General features: G+C 43.0%; 2 protein-coding genes across 2 annotated transcripts; one reads left to right on the forward strand and one right to left on the reverse strand.

The window, feature by feature from the left end:
* Positions 1-5303: 5303 nt before the first annotated feature.
* PAC1_2 (protein with putative role during mitosis) lies at positions 5304-7808 on the reverse strand. Its single transcript, XM_058508573.1, has 3 exons — positions 7153-7808; positions 6978-7065; positions 5304-6889 (listed from the first exon to the last, which is right to left on the reverse strand). Exon 3 carries the CDS (start codon positions 6849-6851, stop codon positions 5592-5594), a length of 1260 nt encoding a protein of 419 aa, XP_058356260.1. The 5' UTR covers positions 6852-6889; positions 6978-7065; positions 7153-7808; the 3' UTR covers positions 5304-5591.
* Positions 7809-11765: 3957 nt separating this feature from the next.
* On the forward strand, positions 11766-15005 carry RIM21 (pH-response regulator protein palH/rim21). Its single transcript, XM_058508574.1, has one exon. The coding sequence runs from the start codon at positions 12146-12148 to the stop codon at positions 14513-14515; it is 2370 nt and encodes a 789-aa protein (XP_058356261.1). The 5' UTR covers positions 11766-12145; the 3' UTR covers positions 14516-15005.
* The last annotated feature ends 306 nt before the right edge of the window (positions 15006-15311 follow it).

The raw sequence follows: 15311 nt of genomic DNA on the forward strand, positions 1-15311 counted from the left end.
CTATTAAAATTAATAACACCTGGGATAGTCCTAAATAAAACCTACTTAACTAGGTAGAAAGTAGTAATTAAGAAATATAAAAGAGAGAGGAATAAATAAAGAATTAACAAATAGTTTATTCAGAACTAAGTTATAATAGAGATCTAATAAGAACGAGCTTATTAAGCCTACCTACTTAAAGTACTCGGTCTAATACCTAAACTACTAGAGATCTTACTAGATTTTATTAACTATAAACTATTAGTATTTACGTAAGTATTTCTTAGATAAGTATATAAAATACCTACAATACCAGTCACTTAGTTCAACTATTTTACTTAAGACTAGATAATTAAGAGAGGAAAAGGATCAACTATATAAATAGCTAGCTTACCTTTCCCTTTATTATACTAAGTCCTAATCCCTACTATATATAAAGGCCCTTATTAATTAAATAAAGTAGACTAGAATATATTATTCGATCTCGCGACTAAGAAAGTAAATAAGTTTAAAATCTTTCATACCGAATTACTTACGCGTACCGGGTGTATAGACAACTATAAAGCCTATTATTAAAATATAATTAAGGCAGTAAAAGTTATAGCCTTAAAATACCTAGCTAATAATAAGATATACGAAGGAGAGACTAGGTATATTAGTGCCTTATTAGCTTAAGCCTACCTTCATATAAAGTAAGAAATATTATAAGGATAATAATATCGCGCAGGTATATACTACGAAGGTAACTACCTAGACACTAAGTATAAGAGATACTTTACTAAAGAAAATAGTAAGGAATACTTAAAGGCACCCTCCTTTATATATTATATCCTAAACACTATATTCGAAGTAAAGAAAGGTAAGTTAAATATTAAGAATAAGAAGGAACTTACTATATTATTTCTAGAATTTAAATACGATCTTCTACGTACCTAAATCTCCTTAAATACACTAGGAAAGTTACTATCTGCCTTAGTAAGTCCGAAAGAACTATATATAGATAGAAAGTTATAGAATATATAAGTAGGAAATTATAATTAAGATAAAGATAGAACTTTTAAATAAATCGTTATTATATTATTCGTAAACTTTACTAACTACTAAGTAAAGGTATCTTAGTTTATAATCTTATTCGAAAAGAATAGAGTCTACCTAGAAGGATTCACCTATCTAGTAGGATTATAGACTTAGCTAAAAATTATAGTAAATATCTCTATATATACTCCGTATAAGAAATACAACTAAGAGGGTAATAGTAGTAAGATAATAACTAAAGATATAAAAAAAGAGCAGAGTATTATCTAGAATAGATTCAATAGCCTTAAGTAGTAAAGACTAGGACTAGAAAATATTTAACTATATTACTTTATATTAGATATTCTAGAAGTATTAGCTAGTAAGAAGTACTTACCCGAAGTAGAACTAAGACTATTACTAAACTTAGATATAAAACTATCTAAATAATTATATACTCTTTTCTTAAGTAAAAGAAAACTTTCTATTAATATAACTAACTAAGTAATAAAGCTAGTAAAGAAAGTAAAAGAAAGAGATAAAGGAAATAAAGGAAGTAGAATAGAGATTAATCTACTAAGTAATACGACTCCTAAAGTCCCTTAATTATAAGCTAAGTACCCTCAGAGAAAACCCCTTAAGAATAAGGAAAAAGCTCGTAATACCCTATTTAACTAAGTAGATATAATAACTATTAAGCACTTAATAGCTTAATAGTAAAGCGAAGTTAGTATTAAGTTCTTTTATCTATTAAAAGATATACTAAAGATTAGTTTCTTACTTATTCGATCTGAAAACCTTCTAGAAATAAAAAGCTATAAATAGGACTTAATAGTTAATAAAAAATTCAACTTACGTAATTACGACTTAATAATAAAGACTAATAAGTACTACTAGCAGATCTAACGAGCTTATAAGAGAGGGTTATACCTAGTTAGATAAGCTAAGGACTATAACTTTAAGAAATCCTTATACCTTTACGTAAGACTAGTTAAGATAGTTATAGATTTATTAACCTTATAAGAGGATAGCCTAACCTCTAGTTATCTAGATTACATAGACTTTATAATAGAAAATAATATAAAGTATAAATATATAAAAAGCTATATATACCTTAATAATAGCGCCCTAAGTATATACTTAGCTTAGTTCAACTTAGTTAAGATCGATACTAGTACTTTATATAATATCCTAATCTAAGAAGCATAAGTAAATAAAACTAATTTCTATATAGTAAAGAAACACCTAGTAGAATTAGAAGATCGCGAGATTTAAAAATAAGGAGTAGCTTAATAAACCCGGAAAGAATAAAATACTACTAAATAAGGAAAACAACTAGTAGAGTATAGCTAAATCCCTATATTTAGTAATACTATTAAACTATCTACTTTAGAGGAATTAGAAGTATACTATCTAAAGAAGTATTCTAAGATAAACTAAGTTTAATAGAGATAATTCACTAAAGATAATACTATTAAAAAGACCTTTAAGATACTACCTATAGTACGAAATCTATATATTCCGAGTATAGTAAAGAACTAAGTTAAGGAAAAGTAAAACAAAAGAGGGCAGACTCCTTAGTCTAATAAAGTAAGTAAGAAGGAGATCCCCCTTTAGCTAAGAGTTAATTAGTAGACTAATATAATTACTAATAATAAGGACGGAGGCTTCTAATAGATCGTAGATACTAAGTCCCGTACTATTAATAAAGTTAATATAGTATACTTAGTAATACTTAACAAAGCCCTACCTAAAGAAGATAATACCTTATTAGCAGAACTTTCTACTTACTTACTCTTAGTATAAGGTCTAAGTTAGTTCTAAGAATTAAAGCTAGATTAATTTATTAATAAATATCTTACTAAGATAATTAATAAGGTATTAAAGACAGTTAATATACCTAAAGTTAACTAGCCTAAAAAGTTCTCAGATAAAGTATAATAACTAAGTAGCTTATTTAGAACTCTAGCTTAACTATTTCCGCTTAACCTAAATCCTAAGATAATATATAACTTAGAAAGTTATACTTAGTAGATAAAAGATAACCTAAGATAATTCTAATTCTTTTACTATAAGTAGGACTAGTATAGTATATATAAAGGAACTAAGAGCTATAAGAATCCGGACATAAGAGATAAAGAAGTACTAGTAGTATATAAAGTCTCTTAAGCCTTAAGAGAGATATTAGACTAAGTATCAGAATTATCTAAGGATATAGATTCTTAGATAGCTAAGGATACTAACTTAAATCTTAACTCTAATTACTATCAGTGTAAGAACAGGATCCTTAAAAGAGCTAGATTTAAAACTATTATTAACTTAGATTTAAGTACCTTATTAGAAAATAAAGACACGCTTAATAAGATTAACTTACATATAGCTAAGTTTAGCTCGATATTTAATAACAGAGAATATACTTTACTATATAAAAACCTAGTAGTATTATATAACTACTTAAAGAACAGAGATATCCCTACCTATAAGTAATTAATAAAAAAGGATATTCATACCTAGTTATACTAACTTTTTCTCCTTATTAAAGAAGTTACTAAAAGATAATTTAAGCTAAGAACGTCCTAAGTCGAAAGTTATAATAAAGTAATAAGAATTATTAAGAAGAAAGTTAGATATAAAGAAGAAGATCTACGAGTTAGACTATAAAGAGATACTTTCTACTTATAGTTTATAGCTATAGGACTCCGGATAGTATCGAAGCTATAAGAAGATAACTTATCTTACTTTACCTAAGTAGAAGTAAAAGACTAACTATAGATCTACCTCTATTAAGCTTATACGACCTTAGTTAAAAGAATACTAAGAGAGACCTTAGTAATCTACTACCCCCCGGAAGTAACCTAGTCACTAAATAGCAGATTATTACTTTTTACTTATAATAATAAGGCTTAACCTTATAAGTATATTACTACTATAATAAAAGCTAGATATAAGGTATTTAAGTCCTTAGGACAAATCCTAAGTATTAAGGGCAACTTCTCCCTGATATAGCTAGAGGCACTACATCTTACTAATAAGGCACTTACGAAAATACTTATAAATACACCTATAAAGACCTTAATACCTAAGATATCACCTAAGGGAAATTTAAACTAACTTAGTATTTTAGAAGGATATAATATAAAAGTAAAATCCTAGTTCGAATTAGAAAAAGAAGTTAATAAAGAGATTAATAGTACCGCCTAATCCCTAGGTACTATTTATTAAACTAACACAGATAATAATAACTAGAGAAATACCTTATTACCTAGTATTACTACTACTAAGACCGCTAGATTAGAAGTATCTAATAAATAGGGGATAATACTAAAATTAGAGAAAATAGCGAATTTAGCACTTACACGAAAATTACGTTTATTATAGATTAAGGATATAAGAAACCTAGTAATAAGAGTTACTAATTAAAACACTAATTAATATATAATAATAAAAATCTTTATTACTAGAGTAAATCGAAGACTACTAGGTTATATTAGAAGATAAGAGTAAAACTAATATAAGGTTATTATATTTGTTTTACTAAGACGATCTAACAGGAGAATAAAGTAGCTACGTGATAAGAGAGAAGAGCTTACTACTTTCAGCTTAGCTTATAACACTTACGTACTAACCCTACTTAAGTAGTCTCCTTTACTCTAGAATATAAACATAGAACGTAACCTTTTCCACTCTAAATATACCTCTCTTATAGAATTCTACCTAGTTCTTATTACGTAGTACAGAGTAGAAGTCTATATTAAAGAAGCCTCACTATCTAGAACGTTCTCAATACGTAGAGAGAATGGTCCTGTGTACATGTAGCTTAATATAGCCGAATCGATGTGGCCGTACTAGAAGGAGATTTGAAGCAAGGATGTTAATCTTGCAAAGTGCTATACTATATACATTATTACTTCGATTCACTGCTCTGTACTTATAGAGAGAGTTAAATAACTATAAATGACTTTGTAGCTCGACTGCTGTTGCTCTGTTTAAGATTTTGAAATACTCTACACGTTTTCTTGCCCGCTTGCTCAAGGTCTCCCAAGCCAAGCATGCAGTCAATGTAGTTTTGTCATTCACACTGTAGTTGAATCCCCAATCGTAATCCTATGCCGATGAGAGACAAGGGATGTGGAGAACAATGCTACGTAGAATTTACCTAACTCTTCAAAGATTCCACGGCGCTCTTGCGACGGCTTCGACTGGTTTCACATCTATGATGATGGACATACCACATCACTTAAGACCTGTTGGCAAACACTCAAGAAGGTCGATGCGATAATTAATTTTCACGTCACGATTCATTTGTATATACAGGTATGATCGTGGAAGCAGTAACGTTGTTTGAAATTTTTGGAAGTCATGTACAGACAAAGAAGATAAGGTAGCGAGCTAGCTCCAGCCAAGAGCACATCTCGAAAACCATAAAAGTAGACGACGACTCGCATGCATGCAAATCAAAAGCCAAAGCGAAAGCCTATGTTCCGTAGGGTGGTATTGATCAAATCAAAATAAGCACCAACCAAGCCAAGTCCGTAACGCCATAAACCATTCCATCATATACACACGTCCAGGTATCATCCATCATCAACATCATCAAACTACTCCTCGTCGGCACGTAGGACTGGGTACAGGCTCTCTGAACTCTTCTCCTCTTGCTTGACCTCTGCACTCTCAGCACCCTCGGTACCGCTCATCGAGACATCTTCCTCATCAACGTACTCACGACGCTCAAGCTTATCTTGGATGAGCTTGCGAAGTGCCTCAACTACGCGGATATTCTCGATCCAGGCTTCCTCGGCGCGGTCCTTAGCAGATTCACCGCTCTCGGACTGGGCGCTTGGAGAAGTGACACCGGAGAGAGCAGGATCGATATTGCTGGAAACAACGGAGGTACGAATGGTTGGTGTCATTTCCTTTGGTGATGGGGTTGAATCGTTGTCTGAAGTATCCATCATCTCTGACTTGGGCACAGCACTGCGTTGAAGCATGCCACCAGAGTAACGACGGCGAGGGTCACTATCAAAGTTTGGTCCCAGGGTAGAGGTAGGAGCGGTGGTAGAGTGTGGCGAGTATCCGATTGAGACAGCTGGCAGGCTCGGGTAGGCTGCTGAGGTTGAACTGTGTCTGGAGGTAGGAGACATGCCGTGAGAGGACACAGGAGAGTGGCCTGACGTGTAAGAGACAGAGCTTGATGGTGGAGTCAATGCCGGGGTGCCAGATGAGGTGGATTGAGATGAATGGGTAGCCATCATGGGAGCAGTGACGTGAGACGAGGACACATGAGAACCCATGTGGCCAAGACCGTGCAGAGCAGTCTGAGGAGGAGAGTGGCTTTGACGGAAGTTAACCCCAGAGTGAGTGTAGTGAGTACCTGGTTGCTGGATTCCGGCTGCAGCTGCGGCATTGGAGTTCTCATAGACGGTTGATTGCATCTGCTCCAAGAATTGGTCGATGTTCATCAAATCATTCTTGGTTCTCAAGTTGGGCAAGGGCAGGGCGTATTGGTGTTGTGGCATTGGACCGCCGTGACCTCCGTGATGACCATCAACGGGGACCATAGAGGGAGCATGCATGTAGTCTGCGATGCCACCACCGTGGATTGGGAGTCCGGCGAGAGCCATCAAGCGCTGGCCAACTTGGGCATAGGAAGTAGGGTCGATTTGACGGCGCTTGGCATCACCGAAGAACTCGTTCAAGGCATCGTAATTTCGCTTTCGGTTGTCATAAGCTGCATGCTGGCCGATGTCACCTCCATGGCTGACGGGATAGTAAACTGGACCGTAGGAAGCTGGCTGTTGAGGAGCGTAATAGCCATTATGGGCGGGGTGGTGGCCGTAACTGGCAGGGCCGGGATGCATCTGGGCACCATGGTGATCATAGTAGCCTCCGGCGGTAGCTGCAAGGTTTTGCAGGTCAGCAATCACTACTTCCTACGTCAGATGTGGGCATGTTGGGGGAACAACCATTGATGTTGCTCTACATACCTTTACCACCCTGCCTGTATCCAGAGCTTTGACCTGCATGACCGTGCTGTTCAGGGGAGCGAAGGAGAACGGAGTCGTCGGCATGTGTCTGTCAGGTGATTAGCATGTGATTAAGAGAGAGAAAGTCATCAAACGCCCAAGGACAACCTGTGCGATCGAAGGTTTGGGTACGTACCTTGACATGCTTCTTCAAATCCTGCGGGCGCTTGAAGGCTTTGCCACAGAAGTCACATTTGTGAGGCTTGAGAGGGACATGCACTCGGATGTGAGAGGTGATGTGGTCACGCTTCACAGTAGTGGTGCGGCACTGATTCCAACCACATGTGAGGTTGAGGTTGTTTGTGCTTTTCCGACCAACATGCTTCTCACATATATGCTCCTAACGGAGAGTTAGCTTGTGTTGGAAGGAAGCGGCAAAATAGATAGAATACTTACAAAAAGAGCTTCAGCCGAAGGGCATCGCTCAGAGCACTTGTCCCACTGGCAGGACAAGTTATCGTCAGCGGCGATGGCTGGACGAGGAGCCTCAGCAGCAGGAGCAGGAGCAGTAGCAGTCTCTGGCTGCGTTTCTTGGGCGGGGGCAGCAGACATGGCGGGTGGGTTGGTTTATGGTTGTGGTTATGTAAAAGGTGGTAAGCCAATCAAGCGCGACTCGAATGAAGAGTCGGGGTTGGGTCCGCGCGAAAACTAGTGGGCTGGTGTGTTTGTCGATATCTTGTAGATAAGGTACTCGAGCTCAAGTTTTGCTTGCTCAAAGTCGCTTGCTCTTCGTCAATGAAAGACAAGAGTGAGGGAATCGCAAAAAGAAGAGAAGAGAAGAGGCTTTCAGAGTCAAGAACAATGCCCAAGGGAAAGTGCGCGACGCTCGCATACTTGTAGACTTGGGCGGCGGAATCGCTTTCGCTGCCAAGATGCGCTAAAAGTCTTAGAGGCTTGGCGATATTCTAGTCTGCGGTTAGGGGAGAGGAAACTGTGTACTTATAAAATACGGGTGACCTTGGCGCACAGGATTGGCTGCGGCTGGATACGGCAGAGACGCGACGTCCCCATACGGTCAAGCGGCATGACTACCATCACACTTTCAGGCGTGCATTTAACAGGTCTTGTGTCATGCCAAGATGTTGCCAAGAAGCACTGCCCAGCATGGTCCGAGTCTCTACCAATTGCTGTGAATTGCGGAATTCTTAGCCCGACAGCGCATTTTCTTGGTTCCTCCGTCGTCCAAGAAAACCGGAGTTACTTGGCTGGGGCGGTTCTCAGTCTTTGCACGTTTGGGGAAGAGGTCAGGAGAGGGACGAGTCGAGGCGGTTGCGCCTGGAGAGAGGAGACGGTTGTGCGAGGGAGGGATCGGAGCGCTGGGGAAACACTTGGAACGCTGGAAATAAATATAGACAACAAGAAACGTCTCCAATGAAAGTCTGTTGCAAGAATTCCTCTGGTCTCGTTCGTTATCGGGTCACGTAAAGGATGCCACCTCCCATGAGGGAGTAACAGATGAACTCTAAAGGAGTTGAGAACTCGGCTGCTATCAGAGCCCATTTCTCGAAGACGCAGGAGGGGGCCGCTTCTCCCCTCCTGTGCCATGACAATCAACGCATCCCAAGACTGCTAATTATCAACAATTATCAATAGATTGTACCATCGAAGAAGCTGTTCTACCCTTCTTCTGCCGTGTGATCATATCGGATTTAACCACCTGCCCCAGAAGGCTCGTTGAATGGAAAGGACAAGACAATCCACTCCAATCCCACCCGGAAGCGCCATGCACCATTACGACGATGAGAACTTGCCCAGCCCTTGGCTCTGCCAATTTTATTCCGCTCAGTGGAATTTCTTGACTCTCGTCCCTCCCAACGCCGTTTGATGCTGACAACTCTTGGGGACGCCAATGATGGGGAATGCTTGGAAGGTTGGGCTGAGCATCTTGGATAATTGGAAGAAGCACCAAGAGTCTGATGACAGAAGGAAAACGGGGAAGCAGGTTTATCCACCTTGGATGCTTGAAGGAAGTAAGATGACAGAGGCCAATGTTGACAAGCAATTTCTGGCCAGTCGTAGGCAGAAAGCAAGCAACTATTCCAGGATTCGAAGCACAAGATCGGAGTTAAGAAGGTTCTGTTCTCTTTGAATTAGGTCCTTGAGAGAGAAGGTGGTTCCATTTAGTGTTGCTCGCCTGCCAGATCGCGATCGTTTTCGTTCAGAAAGCATCAGTCCCCCTGTTCCTCGATCGTCCTTAACCAGCTAAACAAATCATTGAAACAAGATCTCAACGATTCTATGGCTCTGGACAAACAGAACACAAAGGGATGAGAACTCGACTCTCCGTTAAAACATAGGCTCAGGTTTGAGAAACACTTTCCACATCCCCCAAAGATAGATCAGGAGTGCTTATCCGCAGGTCCCCAATAGACTGTCAGTATTACCCACGTTGTACCTACAATAAATGGCATTAGAAGAAGTTTTGAAGGATAAATTTTTCTTCGCAGCTATCTAATTAGTATTGCATCTACCCATACAGAATCATTTTGAACTTGCTTCAGAGTCAGAAGCTTCTTGCGTCCCGCAGGTTCGCTGCATTTGAATTGGAAGATAACGAGAGCTCTCAGGTCTAGATATCGTCATTTTGACAGGCAGCTTTGTCAAACAATAGTTTCTGTATTGTTCATGTTGATAAAGCAAAAGCAAACTTTCTGTATCAAACTATTCCAAGTCAATGGATCTAATCATAGTTTGTTACAGCACTATTTTGATATTATAAAGAGCTTAGGCGATATTTATTGTTTTGCCTGTGTTGCCTTCTACCAACCTTGCACCGGAGCGCGGGACACAGTATAAGGCACTATTATATCCAGAGTTGTGACGCAGGCAATGATAACTGCAAGTTACCCTCAATATGTTTCTAGGTAATTGTTGCCTATCAATTTTAGCTTGATTGCTTTAGGACAGTGTAGGCAGGACAGCACATTCCTTCAAGAGGGAGGTAGGTAGGTAGGTACGCCAGCGAGGGGATTAAATCACGTGAGCCTATCTCTGCAGGGAATACCTACGTCGGCCCGACATATGAGGCAGCATGATTCAGAGTGGACAGGCAGACAGGCAAATTTCGGCGGTAGATCTGGACACCGAAGAAATTGTCGTCCTTCTGTTCAAGATTGTCTGAGAAAAAAGGATCAAAACCATTCGTAAAGACTGTTTATCAAGTGGCTTCAAATACCGATTGTAATTTGTATCGTTGTGCGTTGTTGAAATCATGCTTGAGTACCTTCACTTTTGGTGTTCTTGTACGCCACAAATCGCCCATACTTTCTTGACTTCAATCAAGTAGATGCAACCCAGACTTAATGAGTTCCAAAGATCATTCCGAAGAACTCCCAAACAGCCTGAGATATACGTGTGCACTATATCACAATTGGAACTGTCTCATAGGTGACTGTTGACTATGATTTAATTGCAGCTTTGTTGTTGTTGTTGTGGTTGTGGTTGTGGTTGACTCTGCCAGGGAGGACACACGACTCAAGATGTCAAGTCAGTCGTGCGGGAAGCAGGTGCATGGTTCCTCATCTTCTTCCACCAGTCGCATCGAGGAGGTGATTTGCCTTCCAACCGAGGCTATCTCGCGTTTGACGAGCCCATTCCCAAACAGTCCAAAGCATGACCCAGCTGGGAGACGATCCCCGAGAGACCTACAATTCCCGCGCAGAGCCTGGACCTGGAGTAGTGGAGGTCTCACGCGGAGGAGACAGGCAGATAGGGAAGGCCAGGAGAGAAGTCTCAACAGAGGTTGTTGATGCAAGCTTTTGCAGGCCTTGCTCCATACTGCACAGTCCTGTCTGTACTTATTAACATCACGATAAGAGTGCCTAGAGGATCTCCTCGTGGTTCCAAGACCCGCGAGCGATTTGCAGCGATTTGCAGCAGTCTCATTGCTTGCTGAAGCGCAATAAGCTTTCCAAGGCGGATTCCAAGACTCTCTTGGCGGGTGTTTGGAGTGAGTGTTTGGAAGTGAAGTGCCATTGAAGCTTTGGAGTCTTCCCTGCCCTGCCCTGCCCCGGCGAGCCTTTTAGGGGCTGGTCGAGGTGGTGTGCCGCAGGCTTGCTGCACAAAACCAGTTTGATCCATCCCAAACGGTCACCAGATGTCAGCCCATGCCATGGTACAACACAACACCTACTGTACTGTACAGTAAGGTATGGTGGATTGAGTGTGGTGGCAGGCAGTATGCTGTGCATCGCAGCTGTGTATAGTCAAGGCCACCGAGGTCTTAGGCATTGTATTGATCACCGAGTACTGAATACTGAGGACTGAGGACTGAGGACTGAGGAGAAGGAGCACACTCGCTTTCGAGTCGCTTTCGAGGAGCAATGATGATACAGTAATAATAATCTGCGCAGATGCTCCAAAAACGCAAAGCATAATAGATTAATCATTCACCAGCGCAGTCCCAGACTCCCGACTCCCAGCTCCCAGGCGAAACATTGACTACTAGTCTACTACTGAGGCCTGCGCCCGCGCCCGCCCATTAATCGTGCGAGCAGACCAGAGGGGAGCAGAGTCCTGGCTGGGGGTCCTGGGACTGGGACTCTGGGAGTGCTGGTCCTGCTGGTCCTGCTGGACTCCTGGCCCATCGGATCTGGTCGTGGCCGACTGGCCGCTGCGTCTGGCGCAAAGCTTACACTCGTGTTCCAGAGCCAGAGTCCCAGCCAATAATGAATCCAGCCCCGGGCCTGCCGCACTGCACTGCACTGCACTGCAGTGCACGCCACCGCACCGCACCACTTGTGCTGTCCACCTTGCCCACCTCGCCCTCCTTGCCCTCCTTTTGCCCTCCCTCTCCCTCCCTCCCTGCCTGCCTGCCTGCCCCCAATCAAATCTGAATCTGAATCTGAATCCCGAAATCCCCTCATCCGCTCCTGGAGACGACGACAGGAATACATCACAACACAACACAACTCAACACAATACAACACAAACAGCAGAATACCATATCGATTTCCCCATCACCGCAACATTCTTAACGATTTACCAGCCGATTCTCGTACGCACGTAGAGGCCCGTCTGCTTCCGTTCCATCGACTGCAGTTGATCGCGCGCTGATTCACGACCTCCGCCACCTCGATTGAAATGTCCCATTAACGGTAGATGACTACCAGCGGCAGGGCCGCAACAAGATGAACATGGAAGTACGACAGCTTATCAACATCGCGAGGCCCAGCCGGACCTCGTCATCGACTTCAACGCCTCACTGCACTCCCTTTACGCTTCCCTCAAATGGGGTCCTTACCCTCGCAGTTGACAACATCATTACCCTCACCTCGGATGCCGTTTTCCAGCCCGAATGTACCGGTTTCAGTGGTACGGTTCTCACCGGGAAGGGTTATACCGATTTCCGCGATCCATTTTACGCCTCGACGATCCCCGAATGCTACGCGCTGGCAGCTGCGACGGTGACTGCGTATATGCTCGTGATAATGCTCTTCATCACTCCCAGGACATTCTTACGCGAGGGTGCAGTGGTCTTGGGTCGACGTGGTTTCACGAATGGCCCATCAGCAAGTGATGCGGGTATCGGAATTGGAGGACGACCGTGGCTTCAGAAGGTTGCAGCGCTGACTGTAGCGATATCCCTTACCATTGCGACCGCTGATACCTTTCGTGTGGCCGAAGCACAATATCAGGTTGGTTACATGGATGCCGCTGCGTTGCAAAGTGAAGTGGAAGATGGCCTGGAGTTGAAGATTATACGCGTTATTTCGGACACCTTCCTATGGCTCGCCCAAGCCCAGACTCTGATAAGACTTTTTCCTCGACAGAGAGAGAAGATCATCATCAAGTGGACCGCTTTTGCTCTTATCAGTCTCGATGTTCTTTTCAGTATTCTCAACAATTTCGTATATAACGGCAACTCACGACCGCGAAGTTTTGTCGATGCGATTCCGGCACTTGCATACCTCTTTCAACTGGCACTAAGTTTGCTGTATGCTGCATGGGTTATGTATTACTCGATTACGAAGAAACAATTCGCCTTCTATCATGTTCAGATGAAGAACATGTGTCTGGTTTCACTTTTGTCATTGGCATCAGTGTTGATACCGGTAGTCTTTTTCGTCTTAGATATATCACAGCCATCTCTGGCTGGATGGGGGGACTATGTACGATGGGTTGGAGCAGCGGCAGCCAGTGTTGTAGTTTGGGAATGGGTGGAACGAATTGAGGCTTTAGAGAGAGATGACAAGAAAGATGGCGTTCTGGGACGAGAGGTATTCGACGGTGATGAGATGTTGGATGCCAATTCGCCATCGAACGATCATTGGAAGAACGGAAGCCCCAACGGAAAAGACGATGATGGAGACCGTGACGGGGGTAGTGGAGCTATCACCAGCTCCAATGGGAGATCGTGGCCTACTGTCGCTGGCCTCGCACATCGATATCGGCCACGGGCCAAGCATGATGTTGAGAGAGGCAAAGCAAGAGGTGATGGAGGAACTACGAGAAATAAAAGGGGGCCACGACCCAGGCCTCCACTGTGGCCTACACGGCCACCAGCTGCTGCAACACCGATCAGCAGAACGGACTCGGCAAGTGCGGAAAGTACGGTGTATGCCATTCGCTACCACCCGATCAGTGAAGCAGCTGTACCAGTCAGAGAAAATACCAGAGAAAGTATGAGGCCGACAGAGCCATCGAGGCACAACAGTGCAGAAATAATCAGACCTCCAAGTCCTCTTCGCAGAGATTCCAGCGATGATCTTGAGAAGAAGTCCATCATTGAGCTGATGGAAGAGGGGCTAGGCACAGAGCCTCCGCCCCCAGAACCACAGAGTGCATGGAACACTCTGGCTAAAGCCAACCCATTTCGAAGAAGAGGCAGAGAACCCCCGCCACAGGTGTCTGCACACACCGCCAAAACCCAAGAGACAGCCAATGCTCATGGCACATCAAGCGTATGGGATGTACGAGCACGACTTGAGGATTTCGCTGCAACACAAGCTGAGAAACTCCGCGATAAAAATCGAGTCAACACTGCAGCTGGAGGGCCTCTTCCTGTCACAGTTATTCCAGCCCCCCCTCGCAGAAGGGATCTGGCCGCGACCCTTGAAGAGCTTGAGGACGCTGAGCGAAGACAACAGCACAGACTACCACAACAGCCAGCAGAACGTCCGATTCCTGAGCGATCGACGAGCGTGGCAACTAGGGCCGTTTCCCCTGTCGTTGAGGAAGGCGAAATTTCACGCCACGCACAGTCGCAGCGCTTGAGCGACCCATACCGACCAGACGACTTGAATGGACACTCCATTCACCAGCGTGGAGCCATTCAATTCGTCACTGCTCTACCACAGGACCGTGAAGCCAATGAGCCTGTCTCACCTGTATCCCCACTGGAGGTACAAAGAGTAACTCCTCTAAGCTTCACCAACAGCGCTCGCAACAGCCCAGTTCAACCACGGTCACCTACATCACAACGAAGATCTGACGGGCTTTCCGTTACGAGCATACCAGCTCCGCCTCGAAGGCCACGATCTCCTGAGGAAGATGACTAGTGCTGTACAGCGGGCGAGGCGTCTGGTCTGGTTAAGTCTGGGTTTTTTCTTTAGCGAGGCGTTCACGTGGGTGTAAAATACCACTGGAACCCAAAAATGGGGTTAGGATAATTGGTGTTGAAAAGGAAAAGGGTGATTATTGGATAGTAGGTTTTTGTTTGGATATCGGCGTACAGGAAGGCTTGCATATAGAAGAGTTGCATCGACACAGGAAAGGAAAGGAGGCGGACTTGCGGCAAATAGTGGAGGAAGTTATATAGGGGCCTTGAGATGGATGGTGGCTTCTGCCTATGGCGAAGCGCACATACGCAGGACTTGCATATTGTACAGAAAATATGACGACTTCACGACGGATTGCATCGCCGTTTGGACAGGAAGGAATGATATCCTTGTACCTAGCCAGTTGAGTAATCAGTAATGCTGAGAGGAATCCATTCGATTCGGAGCAGAAGCTGTAGTTCAAACAAAGAAAGTAAAAGTTAAAAGTAAACAGTCCTCTTCAACCTCTTGATCTATGTAACCATGTTTAGACTCACCAGCCTCCCTTTCGCTCATCCGATAAACAGCGAGACAAAGCAGCCCTCAATTTTCTGTTGGCGAACCCCTACTACAAGCGCGCAAGCCAGCCACTTCACAAACTCCATTCTTCGTTCCCCTAATCTTAAATTTCAGCAACAACAGTGGTTAAACTTCTAACTGGTGTTTCTCGGAGACTAACGCCTCCTACGTCCTTTCCTGGTGGTCATGTTACCAGGCTGCGGACAAGCCAGCTACTCCTCAAGAATCAGCCCAACAT

This window comes from Cadophora gregata (assembly GCF_030347475.1).
Source record: "Cadophora gregata isolate MNR1 chromosome Unknown scaffold_9, whole genome shotgun sequence".
Taxonomy (NCBI): Eukaryota; Fungi; Ascomycota; class Leotiomycetes; order Helotiales; family Ploettnerulaceae; genus Cadophora; species Cadophora gregata.